This window comes from Salvelinus fontinalis, chromosome 21 (assembly GCF_029448725.1).
Source record: "Salvelinus fontinalis isolate EN_2023a chromosome 21, ASM2944872v1, whole genome shotgun sequence".
In the NCBI taxonomy this organism is placed as follows: domain Eukaryota; kingdom Metazoa; phylum Chordata; class Actinopteri; order Salmoniformes; family Salmonidae; genus Salvelinus; species Salvelinus fontinalis.
The window spans coordinates 20,181,459-20,199,088 of NC_074685.1; the positions used below are offsets into that span (position 1 = coordinate 20,181,459).

Genomic DNA, 17,630 nt, shown 5'->3' on the forward strand with positions numbered 1-17,630 from the left:
CTTGTTGTGTCCTTTTTATTTTACCTTTATTAAACTAGGCAAGTCAGTTAAGAACAAATTCTTATTTTCAATGATGGCCTTGGAACAGTGGGTTAACTGCCTTGTCCAGGGTCAGAACAACAGATTTTTATCTTGTCAGCTCGGGGATTTGATCTTGCAACCTTCTGGTTACTAGTCCAACGCTCTAACCACTAGGCTACCTGCCGCTCAGTGGCTATCTAGTTAGCTAGCTAACTAAAATTGTCTCTTTCCTAAATTAGCCATGGATGGAGATAGGGATTTGGACGTGTGGCTTTACTTAATTCTCTGTAACGGTGATTCTGATCCAATCATTATTTCATACATTGTTGTGCCCCTGGCCTGAGAGGTTGGAAGTTCAATATGTAGCTACATGTAGAAGGCTAATGTTAACTAGCTAACATTTCCCATGAATGGAAGTTAGGCTAGCGAGCAAGCATTTTAGCCAGGTAGCCTAAGACAACAAAAAAATAAAAGTGTGTACTGTATGACAGAGTGATAGACCGTTTTGTTAACGTGAAAGAGAGGAGGGTGGCATTGGCGTTAACATGTTTTTAAACTTGCACAAAGGAATGCACGCACACGCATGCACACACACAAACAGAAATCAGGACCATGGACAGCCACATCATATTTAGCTTATGTTGATTGGACTAAATAGTTTTTGGTATCTTTTAGTTGTCACTGTTTTCTTTGCGACTTGCGGTAACTCTCCATTGTTCTAAATCAATAGTTGTTTAGTGGTCAGAAATTGTCGGAAACATTAACTTGCTTAACCATGCTGTAGGTAATGTAACTGTCTGTTGCTGCACATGCAATATGCTTTGTGGACTTCACTGGACAGAGGTTGCTATACGGTTTTGTGATAATACAAAGGTGTGGTTGAATTTATTCTGCCACTGTCTTCTTATTATCTCGGCTATTAGGCCTATATATCATGGTCACAAGGCATATGAATAAACAGCAAATAACGGGGGGGTAAAATCGTGACATTTTACATGACATTTGAATAGCTTCTCTAGCTGATATTAGTTCCCCCCCTTTACAGCAGGTGCGAGTCTTGGCAAATCAAAGGCTACAGAGGCAGAATTACTACAGACGATGTCAACCTGCCTGAAATATGCACCTTACCGCAAAGGGGGCCATTGGGAGGGCCAATGAGGAAGAGGATGAAAGAGTTCTTAAGAAATTAAAAGCATCAAAGCCTTTTCCGACTGTGCCTTTTTTGGTTTATTGTATATATCATTAGGTCATGTAACTGTCTGTTACATGCAATATGCTTTGTGGACTTCACTGGACAGAGGTTGCTATACGGTATTGTGATAAAACAAAGGTGTGGTTGAATTTATTCCACCACTGTGTCTTCTTATTGCCTTCTTATTGCCTTCAGGCCTATATATTACGGTCACAAGGCATATGAATTAACAGGTGGGGGGGGGGGGGGGGGGGCTTTTGGGGGGGGGGGGGCTTGGCTTCTCCAGTGATTTTACCCACACACCGCTACTGGCTTTAATAAATGCATTTCAAGCAATTCTACATAATTTTACATGACTGGAGACTTTGGCAGTATAGTTTTTTATACCGCACAAATGATGGAAATGACAGGCTATTGACACCGACAAACTGAGAATCTGAGATCAATAAAAACTACCTTGTGTTGAATCCATCAATAGCATAGGCATAGGTGTGTGGAGACAAATATTGTAGGCTACAATATGACAAGTAATTTTTGTCCTAAAATTGCCTTCCAGGTTCACTGACTCACCCAATAATGGTCAGCTCACTCGCCGATGATGGCCGATGCGTTCATGCCAAAAGCATGAACGCATTTTGGTAGCCCAAAGCAGACAGAATAGAGTCTTCTCTTTTCAGCAGGAGCCATTTGCTTTCCAACCTGTGTTTTCCCACAACTGTATTTGATATATTGTGAAAGGCCTGTTTTGTCTGCATGCTGTTCACTAACAGATCTGCTGCATGTTCTCAACCACCCACAAGTCCACAGCACCACACCTCAGCACTCCAGCCCAGAGCTCCACAGCCACTCAGCCCATTGTTTTTCTTTCTCCCAAGGGCTCTCTTTCCCAATGCAGAGTGTGTGCAAACCCATTTCCGTGCCTCCCAGGTCATCCCCCTCGTTCAGCCAAAGTTGAGATGGCTTTTGGGTCACACTGTGCTCTCGCCAAGGTCGCATGTTAAGAAAAGTGTGTGTCGCATGACTCCAGATCTACAAACAGAACCCATACTGTGAGCTGTGGGATTATACAAGAGACTCCCCCTCTCCACTAGCACCACTGTTTCTGTTGTAGCTGTTATACTGTACAGTAGCTGCTGCTGCTGCTGCTGCTGCTGCTGCTGCTGCTGCTGCTGCTGCTGCTGCTGCTGCTGCTGCTGCTGCTGCTGCTGCTGCTGCTGCTAGAGAGCTGACAGTTCTCGCTGTTCACTGGACTGGATATGAGAATAGTATAGGACATATTCTGGGTGGTCTTTCAACACCACACACAGACATGCACACTCACACACACACACACACACACACACACACACACACACACACACACACACACACACACACACACACACACACACACACACACACACACACACACACACACACACACACACACACACACACAGTCATCACACTATGATAACACAGTGTTCAAGCTGAGTGACGGAGTGTGTGTTTACTTTGTGTGCACAGACATGCATGTACTACTGTCTGTATATATGTATGATTGCCTGTACTGTATTGTGACTCTCTATAGACTCTATAGACAATTCTTTGTGATTGTGAGCCCCACGCCTATTCATTCCTGTCGTCTGATGCCGCTCTGTTCATTACTAGTTATGTGTAGCACAGCCCCAATATCACATTTACTGTGGACAGGGATAGATAGAGAGTGATATAATAGAAGAGGGATTGTAAAAAGCAGTCCAGATTCTTTGGAAAAGCTAGAGAGAGAAGTGTGCAGGGCTGATGGACAGGCAATAGGGGTTCCATTTTTACTTGCTGTTACTGAAAGCATTGGTTGACTTGACTATGGGCTTTATTTCACAGAACTATAGACTTGGAACTCTCTCTTGTCCATCTCCCTCACTATTCCTGCCCACCCCCAACCCCCTCACTCTCCTCCCCACCCCCTTTCTCTCCTCCCCACCCCCACCCCTCTCTCTCCTCCCTACCCCCCACCCCTCTCTCTGCTCCACACGCCCCCCCACCTCGCTCCTCCCCACCCCCCACCCCCTCACTCTCCTCCCCACCCCCTTTCTCTCCTCCCCACCCCCACTACTCTCTCTCCTCCCCACGCCCCACCCCCCCTCGCTCCTCCCCACCCCCCACCCCCTCTCTCTCCTCCCCACCCCTCACTCACCCCCTTTCTCTCCTTCTGCCCCTATCTTTCTCTTTTCTATCCTTACCTCATTCTCACACACAAAGCACATCATCTGTATAATGAGTACTGGGTCTCAGAGGGAGATGGGGAGGAGGAGACAGGGGAAGATGGGGTACCAGCATCACAGAAGGACCCCCTTCCACCTGCACTCTGAAGGAGTGACCCGTGGCTCCCCCCTCCCTACCTCTCCCCCCTGGCCACGTCCCAGGGAAATGGGGCCGCTTGTCCCCCAGTTCCCCATCAGCGCTGCATCACAGACACACACCTCAGACACAGCTCCTATCACCAAGTCTGGCAGTTGGTGATTCACAGTTCACACTCACTCTCACACGTACAGGCATGAATTGATGAAACACACACATATGCAGGAACGCACACACACACATAGACACACTCTCTCTCAGAGACTCATGCCAGTGCACACACCAATAGAACTAAGGAAAGGCAAGGTCCAGTTTTTTAGATTGTGTTCTCAGTGTTCGGCAGCTGTCACAGCTCCTGTCACACACACACGCATACACATATGCACACATGCACGTTTCTGGCTGCTCTCTGCCAAATCTGCCATAGTCAATATTTACAGCACGCCAGCGGAGTGAGAAAGCAAGTGAGCCCTACAGCCAAAACCAACCATTTGCGTGCGCCCACTGCCTCACTAATTGGGCACATTTGTCTTTCATTTAACACTGGATTGAAGTGCAGGAACAGCTCCAAAAGCACACAGCTTCCATCTTAGCACAAGTTTACTGAGTGCCGTCCAAAATAATAGAAAAAGTTCTACAGCTGGCTCTGCCGCTCAAGATATGGGGTGAAAAGGACTTTTCTTGTTGGTCGCTCTAAAAATATTGGAGGAAAAGAGGCAGATCTGGAGGAAGTGAGATGATTGATTGAAGAGTGAGTCATTGAGGAGAGAATGATGGGCTGAATGGTTGGTCTCCCTCAATATGGCCAAAAACCAGCACTTTACTGTGCTTGCCATGGGTACATCATCGCCAGCAGTGTTGGGTGGCTGATATCTTAAGTGGACAGGTCTGTTGAGTGGCCAGGAATGGTCTGATGGAGGTACTAGCCAGGATTCAGTTAGACTGAATGGGAGATGAGTGCACATTCTATTGGATGAGTGGATGGGTGCCAATTTCATGGTGCTTTTGTACATTGCCAGTCTCATATAGTGTTTCAAACCTGTGGGCACAACATACACTTTACTACATGCTCCCAACCCATATTCATTTTATAGCATAACATAATGTATTTCCACTTTAAATATACAGTTCCACGAGAACTTTATCTAGAATTACCAATATTAGACATTTAAAGCACTCGGTATGCCTTAGGACCAATTGGCCCCTGTCAAAATGACCTTTTAAATTCAATCATTTCATACAGACTATCACAGGTATAGAATCTGACATTAAGGTATATCAATTAAAAACCTCATTATTCAATTAGCATGTGTCGGTAATGGAGCAAATAGGAGAGGCGGTAAATTGCTCAGACCAATTAAAGCTGTGAAATTGCATGTCTAAACAGCAGAGGACGGTGAGATCATACTGGGAACATGATTTAAAATAATTGCTTCTTATTATCGGGAAATAATTCCGGGCCTCAAGGGGATTTTGGGCACTGAGTGAAGGAAGTGCGGCGCAATACGCAGTGGAATGGAAAAACAACAAACTCAATCATTTTCCTAAGTATTTTTCAGTGTGTGCCCCATAACCATAATATAATATTCTGTTGTATTCTGGGCTGACTGGACAGAGACTTGTTAACACTGTGAGAGAGGCTGAAGTATGTCTTAATAAAAAACATCCAAATCATATATGACTAAATCCTCACAGTGATTCACACAAGGCAGGAAGAATGTTGCCCTGGAGGCAACTCTGCAGAGTGGTCACTAGCTGGCCAAGCCAAAAAGTAATACAATCTTATTTTAAACCTAACACTAATGGCTAACCATAACCTTAAAGTAAGACCAAAAAGCTCCTTTTTGTTTTCATGAATTTAAACGAATAACCAATTTTGACTTTGCAGCTGGCCCATCTAGCAGATATCCCTCAGTTCTACCTACAGGGCAATAGATGTCAAACTGCCTATATATCACTCACACCCCCTTCTCTTCTATCTCAGTTTAGGCTGTCTACAGGGGGTCATGTGGGGACATGTGGTGCTCTTATGTGCTGGGGTCGTGTTGGGGCTGTTTCACACGCAATCTACCAGTGGGCCACATTCCATCAGTCGATCACTGCTCCTCGAGTTGATATCACAGGGGAGTCAGAAATATTTATTCAAGGAAGGAGGAAGAAACAGATTTCTTTGTGTGCGTATGCAGGAGGCTGAAATTGGCGTGCTTACAAACCTGGATGGACTCTGCACAGTTAATTAAGATGAAACTATTCAATTCTGGTGAGATTGAGCAGCGATTGGACACATGCTGCACGGGGAGACCGCTCTGATTAGCAGTCGAGCCAGCGCGTTCCAATACATTTTGACGCGAGACAATATTCCACTTTTTCAATTACACACCCCAACAGCCCCCTAACTACCAAAACCAACTCATTTGCATAATTTAAATATAATTATAGTGTGCTGAAAACATAGTTCTGTTGTGTTTGCTATTACAATTGTTTTCATTTTTCCTCCAGTTTTTTTCTATGGTCGAGATGGGTTCTTTCTTTCTCCTGAAATGAATATTTCTGAAATCAATCTTTGAGGATACGCCTCAAGGTCAGGGAACGTGTCAAGAGAAAACTTTGAGTCAGAAGAAAATAGTTAATCTGGTCAGAATCATTTCAAACAAGGTAGTGAGGCTCAAACATTTACAATTACTGTCTTTTTTGACAGGCCTCTCACAATATTATTAAACAACTGAATGCTCTGACCATGTTTCAAACTTCTTTATAGGCTGGTCCCTCTTCTCTCCTGCTTTTAAGGATTAGCCTGGACACATGGCATACTTCTGTATGATAGTCAGTAGACAGAGAAGATTGTTATTACATTGTCTTATCTATATATGGCTCATTCAACAGCAGCTTAACATTTTGCACTCAGCATCACGCTGGTCATTTCCATGCTAAACACTAATTCACTCAAACAGTTGTGAAGGCGACCTGTGTTCACCTGGCTCCCAGATGGTATTTAACCATATCTAGGTGTAAAATTACCCACAGCTGGGTCCACCACCCGCCACTAAACCACACTCTGTAAGTCAAACGTGTGTGTTTGTGTGTGTGCTTCTGCGTGTGTGTTTTTGCAGTGTATTTACATCTGGTTGTGATGAATAAGGACACACTCAATCAATTCACATGCATGCACAAACACATTCAAACAAACATTAATCATTGCCTGCTTAGAGGGGCCAACTTCTGCCCATGATGGACTTACTTCCTCTTGAATAGCCAATTCAACCTGCCTCTAGCATTCCAATATCCCACCGCCTCAACACTACTTCATCAGAAAGCTGTGATGCCAGGAGCAAGACCTGCACTCAATAAAGTGTTCCATTAATTTCATCAAAACTAATAATAGCATGCTTGCAATCCTCTTGTTGAGCCAGCGAAGCAGTACAATGAGTTGTTGCTGGCCTAAATGATCATATAAAGAGGAATAAAGAAATGTAATGCACGCCGTTCTCCAACTTTTATCCCACATAACACAGCTGCATCAAAGCAGAAATCAATTTATTTTTGACTGTGCGTTATTGAGTCACTGCATGCAGCCCTAGTTTATGAAGATGCACATTATAATTAGTCTACAAAGACTCATTGAATATTCAGCATTCAGCACTCCAGATACATCACATGATTCCTGGGACATTGTCCTGGGACAATGAAAATAGATGAGAAAATTATTTAAGTTTGTGTTGCTGGATGATCAGCAAAGTACAAGGCCCTGTTCACATTCACCCGACATCTGACTGTAATTAATCTTGCTACATTAAAGAAATTACATTGACAATGATAGATAATGCACTAAATGAATTCTAATACCACATTTATCAGTATCTAAGTTTCAGCCACGGTGAAAGTCTCTCTAGTGTAGCTGCATTTGAGTCTCTTTTTAAAGGTGTTATTCGTTCTGTTTGTCCTGTTATCTGTTATTTAGTGGACTCCAATGAAAAGCAGGCTTTGTCTGACTGAGCTAAAAAGGCTTTCTCCCTGCTTAAACCCAGCAATGTCACAGCAGTATAAAGCAGAAAATACAGTCAGGCCCAGTGTCAGTGTTCGGCCTGTCAGTATCATACCACAAGCCATGCAGACCATCTCCCTGTGCCAGCCCCGAACTCCAAGCCCCAAGCCATGCAGACCATCTCCCTGTGCCAGCCCCGAACTCCAAGCCCCAAGCCATGCAGACCATCTCCCTGTGCCAGCCCCGAACTCCAAGCCCCAAGCCATGCAGACCATCTCCCTGTGCCAGCCCGGAAATCCAAGCCCCAAGCCATGCAGACCATCTTCCTGTGCCAGCCCCGAACTCCAAGCCCCAAGCCATGCAGACCATCTCCCTGTGCCAGCCCCGAACTCCAAGCCCCAAGCCATGCAGACCTTCTCCCTGTGCCAGCCCCAAACTCCAAGCCCCAAGCCATGCAGACCATCTCCCTGTGCCAGCCCCGAACTCCAAGCCCCAAGCCGTGGGAAAGTACTGCTCGGTTTATCTCTAGAATACATTGTGCAGAGCAAGTGTCTACTTCAGAACACATCTGAGTCCTACTGAGCACTACGCAATACTAGACCTGGAGGACTGAATAAGCAAGCCTTTAGTCTCCTCCTATTCCACTAGCCGTTTAGTAGTGGAGCTGTGCTTTCCAGACCTATAGCAGTCCTAATCCTACAGTCAAACACAGCTGGTGAACAAGAATACCCTTTTACTAATGTATTCCCCAGCAAGTCGATCACTGATTTCTTCAAGTAGCCCAGTTCTACCACCGGGCTCCCATAGTCCCTTAGCTAAACAACATGGCAGAAGTCCCTTCCACATTCTACCACAAACACATCCTACATCCATCCACCATACAGGACCAAACCACAACCAGTGGAGTGTTCTAGAGCAGGCTCATCTATTCAGCATAAGTCTTTGACCCACCCCTTCCAGCCCACAAAAATACACAGCACCCCTCCATCCACCATCTGATGTTGAATAACAAAGTGAGACATAATTTTAGTTGAGCCACAGGGAGCCATTTTCTAGCTTTGATTAGCAGCAGTGTCAAGGAGCTGTATGTTGTGGTGGTGGGAGCTGCGTGTTGTGGTGGTTGGAGCTCAACCAGGAAATGTCAGGTCATCAGATTCCTCACTCCCTGCTCCACACACACTCAAATTGAGGGAGCGCAAAACATCAGCTCTAAATGTAATTCCATATTGATGAGCTCACCACAGAGTAAATTAATCAGATTTACATATGAAAGAGGTTACAGTTGTACGACAACAGAATGGAAATAGTGCTAATTAGCCGTACAGAGGTGATAGAGTTTCTCAGCATGCACTAATACATACCTCGGTGAAGGCAAGGTGTGGATTTAAGTCAAACAAAGCAGCGTTTACCAGCGCACCCTGGGAAACCTAATTACAAATTGGATGAAAAGACCACAGGAGATAGTGGGTGTAATAACATCGGGAGTAATCTCACGAAGGGCTGGGAGTAAACATGTTGGAGTAAAAATATGGCGTCTTTAGAGTTTGTTCTGTGGTGTATATCATGGCATGTCATCAATACGGTCTCTCTGTGTTCCATCTAAACATTATTTCAAATGTTTCTTCTGTGTAGTGCACGGCAAAATACTTTTCCAGTGTATGTTCTCTGTGTGATGGGTTTGTGTTTGCTAGGACTGTCTGGGAGCAGTCTGAGTGGGGAGGGGATGGCCATCAATGCGCTGGAGGGGCCTAATGGGAGAGAGGTTATTGACAAAGAGGTTTGGAACTCTTTGTCATTAGTCTATTACAACTTAAACCGTTTTCACATTGACAATAGCAAAGGGACATTTTTGAGAGGTTCTCGAGAGACAATACTGTTGTGTAAAACTTCCGAAATGATCTTGAGCACTACTTCCAGAGGTCGCGCACGACACTCATCCGACAGCTGTCCCCTTCTGAGCGTGGCAGTGTGAACAGAATTGTTTTGTTGAGCTCAACACTCCTAAAGTATAAATTGTAATAGCAGATCAATGTTTTTGAAACAGCTGGAATGTATAGAAAATGTTCTTTATATTTGAGAATTGTTTAAATTGCAGTAACGGCTTGTTACATTCTGAAATTGTTGCAGTAGCTGCCGCCTGCTGGCTGCACTGAGCCACGTAAAACTATGAAAGCCTATTGGCCCCACCATTTAAATTTTAAAAAATTGTCAATAGCCCTACTATCTCAAAATGTTGAGATACGCTAGGCAAACTACGTAAATGTATATGTTTAGATAGTATATCACAATAATAGAATCAGTTGTTTCATTTGTAAGATTGTGTTCTGAGGTGGCACCACAGGTCCCAGACTGGTGGTTGGGAAACTGTTTTCCTGGGGCCCCGAGTTTTTCCTGATCTGGTAGGCTAACCTAACCAGGTAAAACTCTGGGTACATCTCAACTCGCCGGGGAATTATACCCATGTTTTCAGTCTCAATTTTCTTTTAAAATCCACAGGCTTGGGCTGCATCTCAGCTCCCCCTATGTGGGCCTTTTAAGAGCTGATTTATCCTCCATTACTAAGCTCTGGGCTGGTCCAGGCAGGGTTGGCTCCGGGCAGGGCTGGCTCCGGCTAGGGTTGGCTCCGGGCAGGGCTGGTCCAGGCAGGGCTGGCTCCGGGGAGGGGTGTTCCAGGCAGGGCTGGTCCAGGCAGGGCTGGCTCCGGGCAGGGTTGGCTCCGAGCAAAGGCTGGTCCAGGCAGGGCTGGCTCCAGACAGGGCTGATCCAGGCAGGGTTGGCCCCGGGCAGGGGTGGCTCCAGGCAGGGCTGATCCAGGAAGGGCTGGCTCCAGGCAGGGCTGGCTCCAGACAGGGCTGGACCAGGCAGGGCTGGATCCGGGCAGGGATGGCTCCGGGCAGGGCTGGTCCAGGCAGGGCTGGCTCCGGGCAGGTCTACAGCACCAAAGCTACTTCAGTGCTTAGTGGGGATCCGGCAGGACATCGTCCAGTGAAAGAACAGCTCAATGAGATACATTGGAAACCACTATAATTGTCCTGGATGAGAGACAGGACCAGATCACAGAAAACACATAGATCAGGAGTGATCGGTTTGGGGTCAATCTGGGGACCTGCCTTGCCAATGCCATATGCTCTTGTCATGTTGACAAAATGTTGCGTGGACATCTAACCTTCCCTAATTGTGGAAAAGGACTCAAAAATATAATATAAATCTACTCATGTTGTATGGTGAAGTATGGTGTGTGGTCAAGCCACAGTGGTTCGACAGCCAGTACGGAGCAAAGGAAGACGAGACGAAGGAGCAGCTGGAAGAGGAAATTGTCGGGTTGGTGCTCAGCGAAACGAGAACTGCCTCCCTCGCTTTGTCCTTCGCGTCAGTGGAGTCAGCCTGGGAAGGAGAGGATTGCCTATTCCTTTTCGATTTCCATTCGTTCTGCTGGAGCTCCACTCTGGACAGGGGAGGGGAGGGACCAGGGAGTGAAGAAGTGGAGGGCAGGTGAGGAGAAAGGGTGAGGGGGGTTGCAATACAACCTTATCAGGGATCACAGACTTCTCTGCAGAAAAAAATCATGTAAATGATGCATGTGTCAGCAGGGTTTTCGACTCGCCACTCTCTGCCCACAGAGCAGCCAACTACAGCAAGTACTTCAGAAGAGAATGAGAATGGAAGAAGTTGAGATGTGAGAAGTAGGTTGAAAGTAAGGACCTGGAGGTGAAGCTCTTGATTCCAGTGTTAGATTATGTGCTGAAATAAGGCCGATTTCCTTTGCTCAACACACAGTGTCACATTGAAGAGGTAAAAGTCTTGCTAAAACTGTTGACTTCCTCCCTGTTCAAATTAATCGGCACAAAAAACAAATACACTCACATGCACACACATAGACACACACATTCCCATATTAATATTGTCAAAGCCAGAAAACGTTTCTCATTCCCTGAGGAAACCTATTTCACTGCAGATTGCAATTTTCTGACGAAATAGGGAGTAGCGGCTGGCCTCCAACACATACAATGAAAACTAGAAATAGACCAATATGAGTTTTCCAAGAGAGGTACACATTTTCTTGAGCCCAGACTGGCCTTTAGCGTGCACATCGATCAGCATCCATCTCTCATTCTCATATCCAATGTACTCTGCTGAGCAGTAAACACAGTACACACAACAATATAGGCTATACCAAACTAAAAAGGCCTAGCATAAAACTAACCGTAATGGGTATGGTATTATTGCCTGGAGTTATAGGTTTCAACATAAGTCAATTGAAGAAAGAGCTGTTTTGAATCCTTCCCAGATTTTAGAAAGCATTATTTATCACCGGTCACATGGCACACCCTAATATATATTCATTATAGGGAAAGGTTTGTCAGATGGTCAGAGAGTGTTATTCAGCAAATAAATGCTTCAAGCATTTCAATTAATCTACCTATATATACGGTTCAGTTGCTTAACACATAGGAATGTAGGTTTATGGAGTAATTCCTATTTCTAATATTGTTTGTATTGGTGGAGCTTTCAGCTGTCACGACTTCGACCGAGGCAGGCTCTCCTTCCCGTTCGGGTGGCGTTCGGCGGTCGTCGTCACCGGCCTATTAGCTGCCACTGATCCTTTTCTCCCCCTCCCTATGTGTTTATTGGGTTCACCTGTTTTGTATTAGGGTGTAATTAGTAGGGCTTATTAGTCAGCCGGCCCGCACGTTTCTTTGTGCGGGATTGTTTGTTAGTAAGAGTGGTGTTTGTTTCGTTCTTCGTGTTATCTGGACTGTGTTCGTTTCCCCCGTGTCTGGGGTTGTTTGAGGAGTACACCCAGTGTGTTAGTAGGGTGGCCTGGTTTCTCCGTGTTCATTAAAGAACAGTTGTTATTGCACCTGCTGTTTCCCTGCGCTTGACTATGCACTCCGACACCCAGGCCTTACATCAGCAATGTTTACTGCACCTATTGAGGCAGTGTTGCTGAAAATTTGGTTAGGGAATTGATTCTTGGTTTGGAAATCACATTTTTTGAATTGTGGAATAACCTCCCTTGGGTCCCCGGTTCAATTCCTGAGCCTCTGTTAACTTTGAAATTAAAATTCACCTGTCTACATTTTCCTCCTGGGTATAAGAATGTGTGCGCAGTTTTGTTGTGTTAGGTTGAACTTTTCAAGGTGTTTTTCGTTTTTTGTTCCCTTACATTTGATGAACCAGATCAATGGGAAATAGCTCAGAGTTAACCCATTCCGGGAACAAGACAATCAGAAAGAAAGAGTATCTCATCACTGGTGTTCCACAGGAACAGACCATAATTTCATGCCAGCTATCAAAACCAGTCAAGCCATTATCAATAACAAGGTCATGTTGTTTGATGCCAGATGCCCAATAACATCCTGCTCTGAGGGGATGGATAGCATTGAAAAGCACCAATGCCTAGTCGTTATGGAACTGCTGACATACTAGCTCACTACAGGATCTGTGTGCGTACAATCCTGGTTGATTGTACTACTTCTACTTGGAAAAGAACAGAAATCTGTCTCCTTCAAAAGAAAAACTTATTCTGACGTTTTCCTCTAAAACTCATACATTTCACATAAAGTCAAAGTGTTAGTCCAACTCAACAGGGAATTAAAACAAGGAAAGACAGAAGATGGAAAAGATTGGCCCCCTCAGGGATTAGAGCTGCCAGGGGAGGAGAGATTGGCTAATGTCTCCCTGTCTATGACTCCTGATTGGGTAGATGTGTGGGGATGTGTGGTAAGTCTTTTAACTAATGCTCTGTTAACTATGTTAATGTCTCCAGACCTCCTGTGATGCGTTCTCCCGCCTGGCGGGCTCTGATGTTGTTTGCCCACTGAGATGAGTGCGTGGAGAGCAGCGTGGAGCTTCCGAGCTCCCAGCCCCATCCGGGGAAGACGTGTACCATATTCCCAATGCTCCTCCCTCCCTCCCCGACTCCCAGATGTCACACAGGAATCAACAAAGGCTCTATTTCATCTTACTGCCTGCATTCATCTAACCCCACTCCATTCCCACATACAGTGGGATCTGACATTATTGACACCTTTGATAAAGATGAGCAGAAATTACTGTATAAAATAAATAATTAAAATACTGAGGCACTGTTTATACTAATACAGTTGCTTTTAACAAGTAATATTTTTTTCTCAAAAAGGTAGGGGTCAAAATGACAGTATTGACAGCCCTGTTTTCAATACCTTCAATACCTCACCTTGCAAGGATAACAGCACTCAGACTTTTTCTAAAGTGTTGTATGAGTTGGAAACCACATTGGGAAGGATGTTCGACCATTCCTCAAAAGAGAATCCTTCCATATCCTTGATATTCTTTGTCTGCACTTATCAACTGCCCTCTTCAATTCAAACCACGTTTTCAATCCGTTTCAAGTCTGTAGACTGAGATGGCCATTACAAAATGTTGATTTTGTGGCCAATTAGCCCATTCTTTGTGGATTTTGATGTGTGCTTGCGGTTACTGTCTTACTGGAATATCCACTTGCGGCCAAGTTTCAACCTCCTGGTAGAGGCAACCATGTTTTGGGCTAAAATATCCTGGTACTGGGTAAAGTTCATGACCAGTGGAAGTAAAATATCCTGGTACTGGGTAAAGTTCATGACCAGTGGAAGTAAAATATCCTGGTACTGGGTAAAGTTCATGACCAGTGGAAGTAAAATATCCTGGTACTGGGTAAAGTTCATGACCAGTAGAAGTAACATATCCTGGTACTGGGTAAAGTTCATGACCAGTGGAAGTAAAATATCCTGGTACTGGGTAAAGTTCATGACCAGTGGAAGTAAAATATCCTGGTACTGGGTAAAGTTCATGACCAGTGGAAGTAAAATATCCTGGTACTGGGTAAAGTTCATGACCAGTGGAAGTAAAATATCCTGGTACTGGGTAAAGTTCATGACCAGTGGAAGTAAAATATCCTGGTACTGGGTAAAGTTCATGACCAGTGGAAGTAAAATATCCTGGTACTGGGTAAAGTTCATGACCAGTGGAAGTAAAATAGCCCCATAACATCAAAGATCCACCGCCATATTTTACAGTAGGAATGGGATTCTTTTCTGCTCGTGCATTCTAATTTCGACGCCAAACCCACCACTGGTGCATGGCCAAAGAGCTCTATTTGCATGTCATCCAACATTAGTAAACACCTGGAGTTTGGGTATTGGCACTTGGATTGGAACCTGTGCTTTGTTCAGATGTACCTCTGATCACATTCATGTGAAACAATGAAGACTTTTTTTCTCCTCTGTGTTTATTCATTGGTGTTTCTAGTAAAGTGAATGACACAGTTTACATAAATAATGACACACAGCTATACACAAAGTCAGCTAGGCCCTTGGTCATGTAATTTTACCGTAGTACATATTACTGTAGTGAAGGCAGGGTTTTACATTTTTGTCAATGACCTTTATTCTATGAATCTACTCATGATGTGTCCAAATAAACGGCACTCTGTGTTGCTGTTACTAACATTGAGCAGTAAACACGATGTTGTCAGAAGACCCACATTATGAAATAGGTGATAACAGCCCTCTTCACTCTAACCAGGTCACTCAGACACAAACAGACATCCCTAAATATTACTTGTAATAGTGTGTGTGTGTGTGTGTGTGCGTGTGCATGTGCGTGCGCATGTGCATGTGTGTAATGATGCTGGCATTTGCAGCTGTCTCTTTGTCTCACTTTCCATTATTTCTCTGGACTCCCTCTCCTCCTCGTTATCTCTACCTCCCCAACAGGTGACTGCTATATCTAAAAGGTCCATCACATTCAAATAAAAATTAATTGTCCTTTCAAACCCTAATGTCATTTTCCCGGTTTACAGTAATCAGCATTGCGCAATAATACAAAAACAGCAGCAGAAAAATCAGGCTGTGGAATCAGCATTGATTTGAAGAGGAGCAATCAGATTAATGTGCTCAACCCTCCTCAAGATGACCTGTGTTTCGATGTTACGATTCTTATAGACTGCTCTATAGCATACTGTTCCAGTGAATACCCCAGCTTTGCCCACTACTGCACTCTTCCTGATGTTTTTACACACCATTCCTCCCTACTGCAGCTCTTTACACTGCTGCTCCTTAACCATGGAGTCCTATAACATATACCGCTTCTTTTACTCTACTGCTCAGCCAGGCTTATAGTGCCGACCTCTGGTCTTCTGCAGTGAAATGGTGTGTGTGTGTGTGTGTGTAGGATTCTAATCTCAGAAAGAGACCATCCAGACCCCAGAGCTCCTCTACCCCTCAAGGGAGAGCCGTCTGTGGGACTGAACTGGGCCACGACATCCCCTGAGGCTCCACACACCAGGAGGCAGACAACGAGCAGGACATAATTCATTCAGCCTTTTACGTTTAAGTTAACGGTCCAATGATGTTTTGTTCCTTGACCTCTCCCACCTGCACACATATGCAACACACACACACAAACAAACAGGTACAACCACAAGAGTACACACTGAGAAGATCCCTAATACACCACATTCTCTTTCCCCATACACAAATGCTGTGTACTCGCGCACACACACCTGCTTGCCAATGGCAGGCTTAGGCAAGCAGCCATGCTGAGTACATTACCAGACTCCCTCTCTCAGCCCAGCATCAGGTTTATAGAACATGACTGAGGTTCAAAACCGTGGTGGGACACACCTGCAACTATGCTAAAACTATATCTAATTCTATTCACAATGCCCATAATCCAAACCAACCTGTCCTTAACCCATAGGCTAGAATATTACACATAGAGTTTAGTCACTACCATAACAGATTATTCTTCGCTCTATATCCCTGCCTTGAATATAGTAATTCACATTTATTTTTATAACATCTCACCACTCCTAGTGGTATTTCATATTACAATTTAGTCCTCCACTTTCCAGGAGAAAGAGCTAGAGATTCTCACAGTTCTGTTAACCCATGCCTATTATTTGCCTTGTTCATGATGATGACTAACATTAAGATGACAAATTAGAAAAGGATGTAAAATCAAATCAAATCCAATGTTATTTTATTTTGAGAGATCATTCAGAGAGATCATTGAGAGTAAGTTGATATGATTGCTACTAAATAGCAATTAAATAGTGTCTATTAAATAACAATTAAATTGTGGCTATACTGAATATGATTGGATACTCATCACAGAACACATTGGAGATTATTCCCAGAAATAGCCTGATTTAAATATGATGTGAATTGTGTGTGCAGAAGGCATCGCATCTCAATGAAAGAAAACGATAGTGTATGACGCGCACAGGCTAAAATTGCAGTATAGCCTGTTATTCATATTAACAAAAGTGGGATTAGGACAATTTCTCACCTCCGCAAAGAACGACCACCGCAAACCCCACTGTGCAAAGTAGAGTCATCTTTCCTTCCGGTGATTCAGAAACTTCCACACTACAAAAAAAGGAAAAAAGGCGGGACGACTCTGGTCCCTAACGACGCTCCGGAGGGAAGGTGCCAGAACTTTGCGCACAACTTTTCTCTTGTCTCTTTCAAAAATTAACAGGATACACGTTTTCCATTAATTACACAATTGATGTATGTATCTCCTCAGTACAAGCGCTGAAAGCTGACGAAAGTCCGACAGTCAACAGCCATCCCTGGCACGACAGGTACCCAAACAGTGCGAAATGTCTTGGTGCTGAAGAGGGAACTGAGCAACTCCAGGGGAATAGCGGTCCGTGCCAGTATCCAACCCTTATGCAATAAACTAGAATGTATCCTTCATTTATCTGTTTATTTAATTAATTTAAGATTTTAATGGCCCGGTTTAGAGAGTTACCGAGTGTAAGTTGACCGTTGTTCACATTTGTGTCCGTTGCGCAGACTATGATTCCTACATCACCAGTTGAACCTCTTGACGCAGGTCTTTGACATAACACGAGAAACCGTGCGCCCAGATTTCTTTCCAGAGGGTGCATCAGTGGTCTCTACATCAGACCCTAAACGCGCTGCACCACGTTATATTTATTGGCCACCTTTATTGTAAAAACAACTCATGAAAACTGTCTTCAATTTAGAATTACTCAAATATAATTTTCATTTTATAACAATTTCCTCAATAGACCTAGTTGTCTGCTGGATATCACATGGTCCA

At 44.3% G+C, this 17,630-nt stretch overlaps 1 protein-coding gene across 1 annotated transcript in view; it reads right to left on the bottom strand.

Moving 5' to 3' along the window:
- The window catches only part of LOC129818386 (transmembrane protein 132C-like), a 169,317-nt gene extending 151,892 nt beyond the window's left edge, over positions 1 to 17,425 (bottom strand). The window contains exon 1 of the mRNA XM_055874221.1: positions 16,848 to 17,425. Within this exon, the coding sequence (XP_055730196.1) occupies positions 16,848 to 16,896 (49 nt within the window). The 5' untranslated portion in view covers positions 16,897 to 17,425. The remainder of the gene's footprint in view (positions 1 to 16,847) is intronic.
- Between the last annotated feature and the right edge of the window lie 205 nt (positions 17,426 to 17,630).